We start from the raw sequence: 17857 nt of genomic DNA, 5'->3' as shown, positions 1-17857 counted from the left end.
TTCTGAAGTCGTTCCACAATAAAATATGTTCTTTCCTGATTCCCCACACCCTCCCAGCTAAGCAACTTTCCCTCCCGGCCCACCTTGAAGCAGTACACTGTGGCTAAGTTCATATTTACAAGACCAAACCTTATAGCCAAAATGTACATTAGAAAGAAACGAAAATAACTCTCCATTAAGAACTAATGGGCTACTCAGAGGAGAAAACTGAAAGCAATTTTTTAAAAAAGTGGAACCAAAAAGGCATTATTAAAATTCTGGAGGTTGTTTGCTTAAGAGGAAACATTTTCTGCTTCAATCAGTTTTGTTTTTTAAAACCTACCATCTAACAAAAGAGCTCCCTTGTTCCCGACAGTGTTATTCACAGTCGACATGAAATAATTTTCTTTAATTGTACCAATTACATTTTTCCATCACTAGGCTGTTGATATGTTAAAATGGGTGGCTGTTCACCAGAATGGTTATGTCAAAAGCAGTGACAACAAAATTACTCCAGACAAATACCTGCTTAGGAGCAGCTCAGGGACAAAGCAAGAAGAAGTTTAAGTTGCATAAGCAGAGTATTGTTAATTCACCTACGGGACTGCATGTAGGAGACTCCCTAAACAGTTCGTACACAGGACCCACAATCCTGCACTCACACTCAGAATTCAAAGAGTGTAGTATCTTTAGACCTCCGACACTTAGGATGAAGGAAAAGACAATATAAGAATGCCAATAAATGAATAAATTATTGGATCCTATCCTCTGGAGAAACTATGAAATTAATTCAAATTATCTAAGACATAATTATTTACTGTTTATTTGAAGAAACGCAGTGCACAACTCATAATGCATCAAAGAAATGAACATTCTAACTTGGAACCCAAACCTCTCCTCCCCAAATTTAAACAACAGCAGCTTGTATTTTAAGTCTTTTAGATCAAGGGTTGGTAACCTCACGGACAAGGGGTACAAAGAGGGCCCTACTCAAAAAGACTGCTCACACACACTCCACCTAAGGGTTCTTTCAGGTTAATGAGCTCTTCTTGAAAAAAAAAAAGAAAAAAATGACTAACTCTTGGTAGATGTCTGGTAGACACACATGCCTCAGTGAATTATGTCAATCAGCCAAGATTAGCTAAGATCCAGCCAATCCTGAGATGGGGGGAGGGAGGAGAACAGGCAATTCTGAAGGACAGGGCACTCCGCAGGACAAAGGGGATCTGCATGGGCCACCAACGTGGAAAGCACTCATGAGACAGTAGGAAGGAGTATCACGAAAACAGAGGGGAAACGAGTAATACACTTGGCCTTCTTGCCACTACCTTGTGCCATATCCACACACCATTTAAAGCAAGTATAACAATTTGTTTACCTGTCTATCCTACTGACAACGAGTTTCTCGAGGACAGGCATTACATCTTTCTATTTCTCATTCTTAGTGCCTAACCCAAGACACTGAGTGACTGACTATACCCCAAGGCTAACTGAACAGTCCTCTCTGAAAAAACCTATTCTTAGCAGATAAAATCAACAACTGCTGTGGGTTTCATGCCTGAGAATTGTTAGACAAGCACCTCCTTAATGGATGGCTCAGTCCCCACATGGTCCATGAGCTTGTAGGTGGCAGCCACAAATAACGCTGTTGTTTCCAGTCCTTCTTCAAACTGGAGATACACACCTCCCAGTTCATCCAGGCGAGCAACAAGGTCCTGTCACAACCAAACAGAAACATGTTGGAAGTCAAGTGATAACAGAAATGAGATACACAAGCTATTGTTACCCTAATGCAGACACAGTTTTGAGAAATCTCCCTCTGAATCTGGAGACCACTTGTCACTTAACACTTTCTCAAAAAAAGGGGTTAGGCAGAGAGTAAAGTCTATCATACAGGCATCTGAAGAGAACAGGATCTTCTGCAGCTCCTGTGAATGCTCCTGCCCCGACCCCTTGTGCTCAAGCCCAAGCCCAGCAGTCCAGGCTGCAATGTATCCAGGAAGCATCATGACACAGACGGATTTCATGGCCATCCATTTGGATACAACCTACAGAGCACAGCATTTCTCTTTCTTACTCAATGCTCCAAAGGACAAAGAGAGACATACTGCTCTCCTGGGTAACATGAGGCAGCTGGTGTGCCTGTGGGGCATCCAGTGATGACACTGTCAGGACTGCCTGTCATCACTGGCTCTGCAGTCCCTGAGAAGAGTCTGAGCAGCAGAGGGTCCTGGGCACAGGAAAGGACAGAGTAATAATAAAAAGCACAGTGACTACTTGATGGGTACCTATTATGTCCTAGGTACTTTAGAACCTTACTTGTTCCTACAACCACCATACAAGGAAATTGAGGCTCAGACATTAAATAATTTGCCTGAGATGACAAAGTAGTAAGTGGCAGAAAAAAACACTTGAATTTCAGGTTTGCTAGGCTGTAAAACTCTGTGGACTATGAGACTATACCTACAAAAGGCTGAAAAAGTAGTTTGTTGCCTAATTGATGGTGTAACTATACCAGCCTAACAAATTTTCCCTAGGACATATTGCTCTGATACAAAGAACCTAAGTGCGCCAAGGATATGAAAAGAAATGTAACTGGCCCTAACAAATTATGCACGTCTATCTGCAAGACTCTTCCAAAGGGTTTCAAAGACAGGAGCTGGGAAATTCATTTGGCAAAATAAATTCACACCTCAATCTCCTCCACAACGGTCCTCAGGTCAGCCTGCTGAGACAGATGGGATGCCGTCTGCAGAGCCTGGATGGTTCTGGAAGGTGAAGAGTAGAGCCCCAGTGAATGGCGAGTCTCCTTTCATCCACTCACCCCTTCCTGCATCAGTACACCTTCACAAGTCTTCCACTCTCACTCTTTAGAAGTATAAGACAGTCTCAGTCTTTAAGGAGCTTATTTAACATCCAGCTTGGAAAGACGTTACAAAGACCATGTTATAAAGATCACGACAGCTAGAGAGAAGGCAACCCAGGCAACGGGACCTACAATAAGCACTGTGGGCACAGGGAAGAGAGGGAGCACAGGTTCACCCCCTCTGAAAACCTGTTTTGCTCCTAACGGTGTCACATGGAGAACACCGAGACTAAGACTTAACCGGGTTTCTAAGAGCTGTGCTCTTAGGGAGAAGAGGATTCAGTTCAGTCAAGGTGTATCTGGCGCCACCCATGCTGTACGAGGCGCTGCGCTAGGCAGAAGCGGGCTGCCTGTTAATTGACTTTTCTTACTCCTAGGCCACAGAAATATTGCGGAATCTACATTTGTAGATTACTGGGCAGCATTTGGAGCAAGTTTTCTGAAACCAGATTAATGCAGTATGAACAGGAAGCATTCGGTAAACACGTGCTGAATGGCTGATGCTTGTGCCACCATCACCCTGCTGCGAGATCCGAAAGCCATTCATCCTTCAGGCATAAAGTAAGATGAAACAAAAGATTTGGTTCCAAAACTAAAGTCTATTCTGTTTTCCTTTTCCTACCATTTATTTCTGATTATAAAAGTACATATTTGTCAAAAATTCAATACATTATTAAAGAAGTTAAAATTCCTGTAACACTTATCCCTAAAAGACAACTGTTCTCCAATTTATTTTTAACTTAATAATATATCATATACATCTTTCCACACGAGTACATAAAAATGCATTTCATTCTTATTAATGACATTGCATTGCACTGCTTAGATGTACCATAATTTACTCAATTTCCAAATGATACACATTTGTTTTACTGTTTCATGCAGTACTGTAATTGATGACCCTTACTCATATATATACCCATATATTTTTAATTTATTGAAGTGAAATTCACATAACAAAACTAACCATTTTAAAGTGAACAATTAAGTGGCATTTAGTATATTTCTCAATATTGTGCAATCATCACCTCTATCTAGTTCCAAAACATTTTCACCAGTTCAAAATAAAACCCTGTATCCATTAAGCAGTTTCTTCCCATTTCCCCCTCCCACCAGCCCCTGGCAACCACCAATCTGCGTTCTTTGCCTATGAATTTACTTACTCTGGATATTTCACATAAATGGGTTCATACAATATGTAACCTTTTGTGTCCGTCTTCTTTCACTTAGCATAATGTTTTTAAGGCTCAACTATATTTTAGAATGTATTCAGGACATCATTCTTTCTTATGTCTTATTCATATATTTTTACCCATTTATGAGTATGTTTCTGTGAGATAAACTTTTTTAAGGTAGAATGTGCTAGGTATGTGCACATGAGATTTTTTCCAGATAACGTGGAAAATATAAATGGTTCTTTTCTGGGTGGAATGGAGAAAGCTGAGGCCCCCTGGTGGTAAAACAGACTTCCGCTCAACCCGAGGAGGGTTCCCTAATTCCCCAGAGATGACTGGGCCCTTGTGCAAGACCACCATTCATCCATCCAGTCTGTCGGGGAATGTGGAGCAAGAACTTGTCTGCTTTCACCAAGATCATAACAATTTAGATTCCCTCCATGGAAAACTAATTCCATTAAGATGACAAATTGGAAAACAGAGGAGTCACGACTCATGGAGAAGCCCCAGAGTATTTGATGACTCCTACGGGATGCCTGTTGTTGTAATGCACTTGAGAAAATGAAACCTGAATTTCCAAACAAGATAAAAATCCCGCATCTGCCCATGATAAATGCTGAGCCCAAAGAAGGCTGCTAAGACAGTCTAGAAAGAACTTACAATTAAGATAGCATTTTTCTCTTCTTTGGAACAAGTGAGAGTCATGCTGGTAACAACTTCACAAGTTTTTAGAATGAAATTAATTCACTTAGCTTTTGAAAAGTTTTGTCACTGGCTTTAATTACCTATTCCCCAGTTAGCAATTTCGTTCCCTCTGGAGTACTATATTCAAACACTAAGAAAGCAGATCCTATTTTGCTAATATACAGCAGACTATTCAAAGAAACTGGGTTATGAGAGACCACAATGGCATCTTCTCAAATGGTTCATTCAAACCTACAAATATTTTTTTCCATTCTAGACAAGTTTACGGACCTTTACTTCCTTAATGTAGTCAAGTTAAATGAAGAAGGCCCAATTAGAAGAGTCCTCATCTATAACCAGATTTCCTTAAATGAGGCAAATTAGCAGTAACATTATATAAGGCATCCTGCCAGTTTGATCTTCACAATAACCCTATGAGACAGATACCATTCCCCCTGTTCTACATATGAAAAAGCCGAGGTTTAGGGGGGTTACACAGCCTGCTCATGGTTACAGAGCAATTAAGTAGAAGAGCCTGGATTTGAACACTGGTCTATCCGATCCCAAGCGTGTGCTCTTTCTACCTGTAAGCTTTTTAAAAGAGAACAGAAACACAAAAGTATAGTTTCAGCCTTTATTAACTCTTTGTGGGGTACCTACCATGTGCCAGGCTCTATGACACCACAAATAAAGACACTTACAACCTAATATAGAAAGAACTACAATACGAACAAGGAAGCAACCAGCTCTCGGAGAAAGGGACCTCAGAAGGAAGTCCTCTAGAGGAGAAGGAACTCCGTTTGTCACATGCCCACTAAGAACCAGGCCTTATGCTAGGCTTTTCACATGTGTCACCTCATTTAATCCTGACATTTGTTCTATGAGGTAAGGATGATTGGTCTCATTTTACAGATGAGGCTCAGAGAGGTTAGGAAGTTGCCCAAAGTTACACAGCAAGGAAGGAACAGAGTTGGTGTTCAAACCCAAGTCTAACTGACTCTAAAATGGACGTACTTTCCTTGTACTTCTTCCTTTCTGGAGTTTTGAGGAGGGAGCTTTTCTTTTTTTGCTCAGAAGGAAATGAGAAGATTTTTCTGTAAAAGGTAGCATCAGAGTGAGGCACTGGCAGTGACATCATGACATGAGATGGTGGAGACTGGGGAGGCATCCCACAAGGGATTATGAAAAAAGATCAAAATAATGTGACCTGATACCAGAGGATCACAGGGCCAAGCCTTGGGCAAAGTCTGTACAAAACATGAGCCCTGGGAAAGCATCGGCCCCAAAATCACTGGTTCCTGACCCTGGGAATATGAGTAGCATGTGAGAGTGACAGAGGGAACGCCAACTGACTGTGAAGCCTGCCCTCAACAAAGCTTCAAGTTCAGAAACATTTTGGTTCTTAGCAAAAAAAAAAAAAACAAAAAACACCTGGGGGGGCCAGCCCCATGGCCTAGTGGTTAAGTTTGGCATACTCTGCTTTAGTGGCCCAGGTTCGGATCCTGGGCACAGACCTACACCACTTGTTGGCAGACATGCTGTGGCAGAGACTCACATACAAAATAGAGGAAGATTGGCAGAGATGTTAGCTCAGGGTGAATCTTCCTCAGCAAAAGGAGAAGGATTGGCACTGGATGTTGACTCAGGGTGAATCTTCCTCAGCAAAAAAACACAAAACAAAGCAAAACAAAACCTGGGAAATGACTGAACTGTTCTGCAACAGGGAATTGGTGGCACCAACCTCTTGCTAGAGAATTAACAGGAATCCAGGTGCTCTACTCTTTCAGGGTTGCAATTAAATGGATGACACATAGAAAACAAAAAAACACATACACTGTTCTAAATGAGAAGTTTCAGTGATAAAGAATAAAAACTACATATCTTATCACTGTGAAGTTTAGTAAACATCCTTAAGTCAGTTATGACATTTAAATTTATCATCAACAGGAAAGTTGCTAGAGTTCCTTTCCTACAAGGTGCTTCTCAGCTAAGCCTTTTGCAGAGTAGCAGAGTCTGATTCCAGAATACTCCCTGCTCTGAGCACCCTCTCCTCTCACAGCTTCAGGGGATCCCTCGAGCTCTCCTGCAGCGGGGCCTCCACGGCCACATCCCACCATGCCCTGGCTCGGCCTCCACCAGAGACCACACGGCTCCCTGGCCTCACTCCCCCTTGGTTATCTCCTACCCTCGCTTCAGCCTCTAACCTCAAAGGGCAATTTGTGTCTATGTTTATGTTCTGACTCAGTATTTGCCTTCTGCCTGAGCAGCTTGGGGAAGACTGTGTCTAGGTGAGCTCCATGAGGACAGGGACCTTACCTCCCTTAGGTCAATATTACGTCTGCAGTGCCTACAGAGCACCTAGCAAACACTAGGTGTTCGGAAAACATTTGCTGAACCAAGAATGAACCCTCTCAGGATAACACCCGACACAAATGAAGCCTGAGAGGTGCTCAAGATGACGACTTACGCCAGCACAGTCTCTTCCTTGCTGAGGCGAGTGGTAAGGGCACCAAGTGCCTCCTGGGACGCCAAGGGAAGGCCAAAGCCACTCAGGGCTGCAACTGCGTGGTAGATCTGGGTAACAGATGAGTCTTCACTGACAGCTGCCAAAAGCAGATCTTTGGTCTCATTTGAAATAGAGATCTAAGAAAGGATTGGCAGACACAGAGTTTTAGAACAGGGGCTGACAATGTGTAGCAGGCACATCAAAGATGGCACGCAGGGCAACAGCCAAAGCAAACCCCCCCCACCTAGCACACAACCATTCCCCCTCGACTCCTCAGACGCCAGAATTAATTGTTTGTAAAATTTTAGCACTTTAGGAAAGAGTCTGGCAAGTCACTTGTCCACTTACATGGTTCTCCTACGTTCAATAAAGTGGATTTCCAGAAAAATGGTGCAGGGACATTCCTATTTTACTGTAAACGTTTTTAAATGTTAAAGGGAAATGAAAAGAAGAACCAAGGCTTCCCAGAAGAGAGGCAACTATAGGAAAAAGTTATTTAAAATCTATGAAAAGTGAAAACTCAGGGGAAAAATTAACTTCCTTAAGAAAAAAAAAAAATCACAAGAATGGAATTTCCACCCACACTAATGGATTCTCAATGATAAAAAATAATCTGACATGACCTTCCCTCTTGAAAAATACACCTTACAGTTTAAAGTAAATATAAAAGCAGGAAGCTGGACTCACCTCACACCCTGAGAGGGCCTGGCTGGACTGGGCGGCATAGAAAAGGGAATCCACGTTGCTGGGATCGAGGTTTGCTTTAACAAAGGCACATGCTTTCTAAACAGGGGGAAAAGTCAATGATAAGTGGTGATACACACAGTGACTGAGAAAAGCATACGTGTTTTTTAGATGACAAAAGTCTAAGCACTCTATGATCACTTAAAGTATGAGCTACACAAGACTTTACTTTTTATGCATTTTCCATAGGACACTGTATTCCCCAAAATTGCTGACTTCACAGAAGGAGCAACAAACCTGAAGGCACTCCAGTTCTTCTGAACCTTAGAAAGGACGGAAAGAAACCACTGTCATTCATCCCCTGCTCGGGCCACGACCCATGCTGGGTGTTCGTGATGTTCTTCCTTTTAATGAACACAAGGACCCTGTGGTAGCTGCTGTCAACCCCATTTAACAGAAAAAGAAACTGAAGCTTGGAGTTTACAAGTAACCTGATGAAGGTGACAAAGCTAGTAAGTGGAAGAGAGTCTTCTCTGATTCTAATTGTACTGGGGTCTCCACTTAGATGTCTCCAAAGCTAAGTCAAGTTCAACACATCTAAAACAAGCTTGAAACCTTCTATTTCTTTACCTGGACTTTCCAGCTCACGCCCGGCATCACCATGCACCCACTACCTACAGCTGATACCGGGGAATCATTTTCGACTTTTCCCTTACCCTCCAAGCGGATCGCACCTCTCCCCTTTGTTTCTCAAACTCAATCCCTGCCCTCTGGCTGCTCTCATTGCTTCATTTCAGGTCCTCGCCATTTCTCACCTAGATTGTCACAATCATCTCCTAACTGGTCTCAAGCCATGCAGTCCACTCCGTATACTGCTTCAAGAGTGATCTTCTCACTCTGCGAATAAAACCCTTGGGTGGCTCCCTATTATTCTCAGAATAAGACCCATAGTTTCTGATACAGCATAAAATGCCCACTTGAATCACCCTCTCTCTCTGTGCCAGCTTCATCACCACACTCCCACCCCCAACTCCAAAATCCTACCCTCCAGCCCACTGCAACTCCCCAGACACTATGCTCCCGCCATTTATGGTTTTGACCTTGCAACTCCCCCTGCTGGGAGGATCTTTCCCTTGTCCTGCTTGTCTGCCAAACCAGGTCCTCTCATCATCTCTGCTCAGATGTCACCTCCTCCAGAAAGCCTTCACTAACGTTCATTCCAAGATAAGCCAGGTGCCCTCTCTCCTGAGTGCTCCCCCAAAGCACTTACCACACTGCAACTACCTCCCCGGTGACTATTTGCCTGAGAGCAGAGACTGATGGGCGCCCATCCCAGCGCCTGCACAGAGTAGGCCCATAATAAAACCCAAGCTATTTCTACTACAACAAATCCAAGGAATATTATTTAATAGTTATATCACTAAATATTTTGGTTGATGTAACACAAAATTCAAAATTGAATGGTAATAAAAACAGTTAAACTGGGTGCTTCTGGGGAGTAGAACAGGGAGTAGGACAAGGTGGACCATGAGATGGATTTTTGCTTTTCACTATTCTGTGTCATCTGATATTTTACTGTGTGCATGTGCTATTTCAACCAAAAAACTTTTTTTAATTTTATGAATAAAATTTAAATAAGAGTCTCAAAACAAATGAACTTCAACCAGAAGTTTGAAAGAAACCACAGAGAGAAAGGAAAGAAACAAAATACTTCACCTGCACTTATGACAAAGTGGCTACAAATTCGGGGGTTCCTGCTATGACTTTAGGTTTGATAACTTACTAGAACAACTCAAATAACTTAGTAAGTGCTATACTTAAGTTTACAGTTTAAATATAAATGATACAAATCAGAATCAACCAAAGAAGAAACCCAGAGTGATGTCTGGGAGTTTCCAAAGGTGATGCTTTCATGTCCTCAGGAAGGCCCTTCAATGTGTATCACCTGTGGGGAATCTCAACCAAGCCCCAGTGTCCAGAGTGTTTACTGGGGGGTCTTTACGTAGGCATGATTGATTGAATCGATTACATAACTGAATTCAATCTCCAGTCTTATTCTCCTCCCATGAAGTTGGGCGGACATCAAGTATCTCACAAATTAGGGATCTGAAGACTGAAAACAATCTTTCAAGGAGTCCTTTCAGTAGAATGTAAGGTTAAGACAGGTGCTTTGTCGCCATCTGGTGCTTTAACAATGGAATAACAGCACACAAGGCCAAACAATGATTATGGTCATTGCTACCACTTTTTGAGCACTTAAAACGTGTCAAGCGCTGTTCTAAGAGCTTTATGTGACTTTCTCATTTAATAAGGGGACCTAATGTACAGAACCATGCCTTAGGTCCTCTTACTATCTTAAGTGTACAGACAAGAAAACTGAGGCATTAGAGAGGAAAAGTAATTGGTCCAAGGTCACTCAGCTCTTAATGGAGAAGCCGGAATTCAAACCCAGGCAGCCTGCTCCAGAGTCTGAGCTATACAACCTCTGTCCCTCAAGGGACCACTACAAATGATCTGTTCCAGAGTAAAACCAGCATCATGCCTACTCGAATTCTTCGTGCAGACAAAGCAAGGTAAACGGTACCAGTGGTCAGTGGCTTCCAAGCTCACGATGCTGACAGCATGGTTTTAAGAGCAGCAGAAGTGGGGAAGACCTCATGAAACATGTTCTGGACTCTCAGGAAGCCCACCCAGTGCTGAGGCTCCAGCTGGCCACTTTCAGGGGATTTGTAAATCTGATTCCAGCTGCCCTCCCCTGTTCCAGGCTCATCTTCCCAAGTGACAGCTGAAAATCACCCCCTCCAAGTCCACTCCCTATCCGCTCCCTTCCAATCTCCTGTGTGCCCTGTGTGAATCCTCCAGTTATCTGAACATCCTGCTGAGTGGAGAACATCAGTGCTTTCCTCTACCCACTCTTCCCTACAACTCCCTGAACCAAGAAAAGACAGCCAATCTCTCCCTTGGCTGCCCTTTCTCCTCCTGTATTTCCTCCCTTAACTGCCCCCAGCTACTCCTATCTCGTCTCAGACTACACTCTGTAACCTTGCCAGACTTTGTCACCATAACAAGCTATCGAGGCACACCTGGTGAGAGCCCCATCCCAGGTCCTTTGTACCAGGCCCACTTTATTCTTGCGCGTGTCTCACCACACCTCCCCACACCTCTGCTCCAGCTGCCCCAGACAACCCACTCACTGCTCCCCAAATAAACAAGCATGTTTAAGCCTCCAGGCTTCATACAGGTTTTTTTCTCCGTCTGGAAGCCCATTCATCCATCAGTTCAACTTCTTCCTCTCAACTGGTAACTCCCAATGAATTAACGAAACTCAAGACTTACTTTAAAATAAAACTTCCCTCGATCCTTTTCTCTCCCCTCTAGCTGCTACCTTCTCTCTCTTCCCACCAGGGACCTCCAAACTGTTAAACCCGAAGGACATTTCCCAGTGCTCATTCCCTCAGCAACGGACAGAACTGATCCCCTCCTCGTGCTGAAACATTCGCGTCCCTTCATTTCCAGGGCTCCCCGGCACTGCCCTGGATCTCGTCCCGCCTCTAGGCTGCTCCTCAGTTTCACCCTCTTCTGCCTGACCAGCCAACCCTGGAGTTTTTCAACTCCCAGGCCCACTTCTCTCCCGTGCTCTCTCTCTCCCTAGGCTGTCTCGTTCATGCTCATGGCTTCATCCAGAATCTCTATGCAGGTAACTCTCAGATTTGTACCCCGAGCCAACGTTTCTCAGTGGACACCTACACGACTCAAAGACATTTTAAGCTCAACATGTTTAACACCAAATTCACGATCTTTCCCACGCAAACCTGACTCTGTTCCTGTGTTGCTATCTTATGAAAGAGCCCAAGCATCCATCCGTGCAGCAAAAGTTGGAAGTCTGGGTGTTATCCTTCATACCCTTTCTCATTCAGTCTTGGCCTGTGTCTCCCTGCTGATGCTTGTCCTCCACAAAGCAGGACAGAAATCTTTCCAAAATGAAAGCTGGATCCTGATCCTTGCTGCTTGAAATCAACTGCTCTTTCGAGAAAGAGTGAAATCATTCCCGGGGCTGCCAAGGCACAGAGGCTTGGCCCCCTCTTCCTCTGTCTCTCACCCTCTGTTCGACAGACGGCCTCCTTTCAGTCTCTCAAATGTAATCAGCTCCCTACCAGCACAGCCCTTTGCACATGCTATTCCCTCTGCCTGAAGTCCCTTCCTTCCCCATCTCCTCGTTACTTTCCCTTTAGAATTCGGATCACTCATACCTTCCCTCACTTAATAAACAGCTACTGAGTGCCTACCACACATCCCCTGCTATTTTAGGCGCTGGAGGTACACAACACATAGAATGAAAAAAGTTCCTGCCCTCAAGAAGCTGTAATTTAGGGGGACACAGAGTTAGATTTAAGTTCAGAAATTTCCGTGGGGGGCCGGCCCGGTGGTGCAGTGGTTAAGTGCACATGCTCCACTTCGGTGGCCCGGGGTTCACCAGTTCGGATCCGGGGTGTGGAGATGGCACCGCTTGGCAAGCCATGCTGTGGTAGGCGTCCCACATATAAAGTAGAGGAAGATGGGCATGCATGTTAGCTCAGGGCCAGTCTTTCCCAGCAAAAAGACGAGGATTGGCAGTAGTTAGCTCAGGACTAATCTTCCTCAAAAAAGAAAAAAGAAAAGACATTTCCTTGGGAAAGCCTTCCCTGACCAGGTCAAAGGGCCCTATTTTACACCTGCTGAAGTCCCCTATTTATAACACCACGTATCTCACCTTCATAAAACTTAACATTGTGACAAATATTCACGTATATTTTTGCTTACATGTTAATTAATGCCTATCTCCACTATCAGAGAATACATTCTAACAGGGCAGAGGCTCTCTTTTTTGTTCAACGCTAAATCCCCAGTGCTAGCACCATCCCTAGTACATGGCAGAAACTCACTAAATATCTGCTGAGTGAGGTAAGGATTCATGCAGCAGCCAGCACAGACGGCGACTCCCCCTATACAAGTCTGGGGCTTATATAAGTTTTCTCGGCAGACGGTGAGTGAGCTGCTCCCTCTGCTGGACTCCCATGGTACTTTAAAGCCACATACTACATGTGTCTGTACTCAGCATGGGATCTCACTAGCATGGTACCTGTCTCTCGGACAGGTGACGGGCTGTGCTGTCTTCTCCGCTCTTAGCACAATGCCTGACACGTAGAGATGTTCCATAAATGATTACCGCCTGAAGGAGTATCTGATTCTCTGCCATCTCCAGCAACTAGCTGAGTTCCTGGCACTCAGTACTCGTTGAACGCAAACAGATATACTTACCTTTATACGCATTCACTATGGGCCAGAAATATACTTATTATCTCATTTAATGCTCCCAACAACCCAGGAAGGTAGATCTTATTATCCCCAGTTTACAGACAGGGAAAGTGCTCAATTGACTGACAACCATGAACACTGTCTAATGTTTCCTGACTTCTGTCATTTGAATACTACCATGACAATTTCTGCCAGAGTATGGATCCCATTTACTTAATATTTTCATGAAAATGAATACAAAACAACCCCCATTGTTCTTAAGTCTTTTATAAAGCTAGGCAATAATATCTATAAAATCATCATTCTCGTGCTTTTTAAACATACACATACAGTACCTGACTATCAAAATGAAAGATGTTCACTCTTCATAACACCTAAAACCAACTCCCCACTGTGTTGGTCCCAGAGCTGCTTTCTACTCTCATATTCTCATTAAACCCCATTTCTCCCAGTTTTGCTGCTAAAATCCCGTCACAAAATAACCAAAATCCCCCCCAACGGTCAATCTGTGAGAGCAACCAGCTGAGAGCACCCAGCAGGGCTGGGGGAGCTTTCCTCAGCTGACAGCAACGACAGGCGAGCAGGGCCCACAGCACCACACGGAAGCAGCAGTCAGAGACCTTCTCTCGAGGGCTGATCTAAAGCGCACACCTAACAAGGAAACTCAACTGCTCTGCACCATCCCCACACCTCCCTTCCTTCCATCACTTATAAAGCACATGCCGCATAACCACCACAGCACATTTCATAAGCAATTACGAGAATGAAGTATGTGATTAACCCATTTATCTTCTGATTAGGAGGCACATTTAGAGAGCTTCCATTCTTATTAAGCTAAACTTTACAGTTCCTTCATTCAACAAATATTTGTTGAATACTTTCTGTTCGTTAGGCATTAAGAAATGGGAATGACAGTTTGAGAAAAAAATAAAATGTCAACCAGTGTACATTAACCACTACTTTATATAACAGTACTACTACTAAGAGCTAACAGTTTACATACTCACCACACGCCATCACCATGCTAACTACCCTATGTACATCACCCATGAGCTGAGTACTATGATTATCTCCACCTCACAGATGAGAAAACAAAGATGCTGAAAGGTTCAAGAAGCTGCACAGGACACTCAGGTGTGAAGTCAAGATCTGGAAGCCAAGTAGTGTGACTTCAATGTCTGCATTAGAAACATAAAGCCACAGGGGCCGGCCCACTGGCACAGCAGTTAAGTTTGCATGTTCCGCTTCTCGGCAGCCTGGCCCGGGGTTCGCCAGTTCAGATCCCGGGTGAGGACATGGCACCACTTGGCAAAAGCCATGCTGTGGTAGGCGTCCCATGTATAAAGTAGAGGAAGATGGGCATGGATGTTAGCTCAGGGCTAGTCTTCCTCAGCGAAAAGAGGAGGATTGGCAGCAGATGTTAGCTCAGGGCTAATCTTCCTCAAAAAAAAAAAAAACAAAGAAACATAAAGCCACAGCTGCCTAGTCATGCAATTACTCCAAATCACACTGCACATTGGATGGTTTCAGCCTATGTCTTCAACCCTGACCAATGTCCCCTCAAACTCAGGACATCAGCAGAGAACAGCTTTAGGAGTATGTGTTCAACCTATACCCACATGGAACTCCACACGGTGAGACAGATAAAAGGGTAACACTTCGGTTACAGCGAGAGTGCCTCCCACTCCACAATCCACCCCCTAGACTGAATCCTGCGGTTCCACACAAGGTTGGAAATGATCGGAAGACACCTCTCATCCTGCACTCAAATCTGCCAAAATTTAACGCTAACGTAATATTCCAATTTTATCTCCTACACTTTACAACACAAAACCTCCACTAGTCAAGATTGCTCCACTCTTCGTCTCCAATTTGTTCTCTCTCCCCGCCAGGCCCTCTATGGACACCACGGGCCTTCTGGACACCACAGCACCTGCACCAGGAATCATCTGAGCTTGCCTGAATAAGTTATAAATAGAAGCAAAACTTTTTAAATATTAATAATAATAAGAGCTACCATTCGAATGACCTTTTGCGGCCAGTCACTTACCAAGCATAACATGATTTCACTTTATCTTTACAAAGATCCACTGAGGAAGGCATCATAACTCCCATTTTACAGAGGTGAAGCCAGAACTTGGGCTAACTGACTGTGATGCCTATATTCTTTATTTTGAGCAAAACTAATTTTATTAGGAGGTGCATTCACCCAGAGGGCTACAACGTTGTGATCATGAGGAAAGTCTTTCCTTAATACAGTCACACACAGGAAAGAAACACTGAGCAGGAACAAGAGAAAGCTGTCAGGAAGAAATCTAAGTAAGCGTGGGTCTCATATAGCAGGGATTAGCAAACTTTCTGTTAAGGCGCAAAGAGTAAATATTTTAGGTTTTTTGGGCCAGACAGTCTCTTTAGTAACCACTCAATTCTACTGTTAAAGTGCAAAAGCAGACACAGACAACATTAAATGAATGGGCATGGCTGTGTTCCAATAAAACTTTATTTACAAAAACAGGCTTCAAGCTGGATTTGGCCTTGGAGGCCATAGTTTATCAACCTCTCTGCCAAATGGTATTAAGACAACAGTTGGCAGACACTGGGCAATTTTCTTAACCTCTCTGAGCTTCTATTTCCTCTACTGTAGGGTAATATTTCTAACCATAGACAATTAACTCAAGACAACAGATCCAATGTATCTGACACATATGAGGCATTCAATAAATAATAGCAATTACCGATTCCTGTCTGGGGCAGGAAATATAAAGGCTAAGGCTCAGACATCAGAAATTCTCAGACTATTGGATCATATAAAAACAAACAAACAAAAAACAAACACAGAGGGGTCAGCCCCATGACATAGTGGCTGGGTTCACACACTCCACTTTGGCAGCCCAGGGTTCACTGGTTCAGATCTGGGTGCAGACCTACACACCACTCATCAAGCCATGCTGTGGCAGCATCCCACATAGAAGCACTAGAATGACCTGCCACTAGGATATACAACTATGCGCTGGGGCTTCGGGGAGAAAAAAAAAAAGAAAAAAGGAAAAAAAAGAGGAAAATTGGCAAGAGATGTTAGTTCAGCTCAGGGCCAATCTTCCCCACCAAGAAAAAAAGAAAAAGAAAAACAAAAAATACACACAGAGAGACATTTTGGCCCACGGGCAAAAATGGGACACTTTGAGCATTTAAAAGAATAACAACTTCAATGGATTGTAAGACATCAACTGGGACTACCAGTTCTCGCCATGACAGAATTAAAGGTACTAAACTTATCCTCCTGCCATAAGTAACTATAAAACTGAACAAAACAGTTGAAGTTGAGACACTGGACAAGAGACAACACAAGGCTGTGACCCTTGAAAGAAATTAAAAAGTATGACGACAACACACAAATGATGGGAGTTTAAATAGAAATATATTGTTATAAGGTCCTTTCATTACTCACGACATGGCAAAATAATAATTCAAAGTATACTGTGAGAAGTTAAAATGCACATTACAATCTCTAGAGCAACCACTAAAAAAATAAGTACAGCTAAAAAGCCAATAGAAGAGATGAAATGGAATATTAAAAATGTATTCAATCTAAGACAGGAAAGGAGGAGGAAAACACAGATAAACAAACAGAAAACAAATAACAAGATGGTACACTTAAACCTACAGTATAGTTACAGTAAATATAAATGGACTAAATTCCCCAATTAAAAGATAGAGATTGTCAGATTAGATTGAAAAAACAAGGGGCTGGCCCCGAGGCCGAGTGGTTACATTTGTGCACTCTGCTTCAGCGGCCTAAGGTTTCAGCAGTTGAAATCCTGGGCGTGGACACTGCACTGCTCATCAGGCCATGCTGAGGCCGCATCCTACATGCCACAGCTAGAAGGACCCACAACTGAAATACACAATTATGTACCGGGGGCTTTGGGGAGAAAAAGAAAAAATAAAATCTTAAAAAAAAAAACAAGCCTCTACCATATACTGTTCACAAGAGATAGATTAGTCTGACAACACCTGAATTCGCTGATCCAACTTTGTCATAACTAAGAGTGAAACAACCAGCTATTGCACATCCATCAATAGGAAGTACACAGCACCACCACCTACGGAACATTTCTGCCAAGAAAACTGACCCTGAATATAATTAAGCCTCAAGAGCTAACTATCAGTTTACAAGAATACAAGAGATAGGGAAATATGTTCAAAAACAGCATGAGCATGCAATCAATCAAAGGCAGAATGCAGAAAATTCTCCACATCAAGTGACCTGGCTTGTTCTATAAATAAAAGGTATGGGGGGATGTGAACTGTTACAGATGAAAAGGGTCTTGAGAGAGATCAACAAATTCAATGTGTGGACCCTGTTTCGACCCTGATTCAAACCAACTAATCAACTAACCAACAAAACATTTTTGCAGTAAGTCGAGATAAATGAACATAGACTGAGAATTAAGTGACATTAAAGAATTGTTAATCTTGCTAGGTGAAATAAAAGGATTGTCATTATGTTAAAAAAATTCCCACGAGAGATACAAGTAAAATGATACGTCTGGTATTTGCTTTAAAACACTCTAGCAAAAAATAAAATAAATAAGCAGAGGGAAAGTAAATGTAATAAAAATGGCAAAATGTGAGTAACTGTTCAAGCTGGCAAAGGATACAAGGAGC

The 17857-nt window shown here is 43.1% G+C and overlaps 1 protein-coding gene across 2 annotated transcripts in view; it reads right to left on the bottom strand.

Annotated features, from left to right (window-relative positions):
• The window catches only part of RPN2 (ribophorin II), a 54851-nt gene that overhangs the window by 31056 nt on the left and 5938 nt on the right, over positions 1-17857 (bottom strand). For both annotated transcript variants that reach the window (XM_046679037.1, XM_046679038.1), the window contains exons 3-6: positions 7898-7993; positions 7172-7347; positions 2672-2747; positions 1560-1694 (exon numbers count right to left, since the gene is read on the bottom strand). In XM_046679037.1, the coding sequence (XP_046534993.1) occupies positions 1560-1694; positions 2672-2747; positions 7172-7347; positions 7898-7993 (483 nt within the window). The remainder of the gene's footprint in view (positions 1-1559; positions 1695-2671; positions 2748-7171; positions 7348-7897; positions 7994-17857) is intronic.

This window comes from Equus quagga, chromosome 12 (genome assembly GCF_021613505.1).
Source record: "Equus quagga isolate Etosha38 chromosome 12, UCLA_HA_Equagga_1.0, whole genome shotgun sequence".
Lineage (NCBI taxonomy): Eukaryota > Metazoa > Chordata > Mammalia > Perissodactyla > Equidae > Equus > Equus quagga.
Note: the sequence above shows the minus strand (reverse complement) of the source record. Positions and strands in the feature narration are given on the sequence as shown.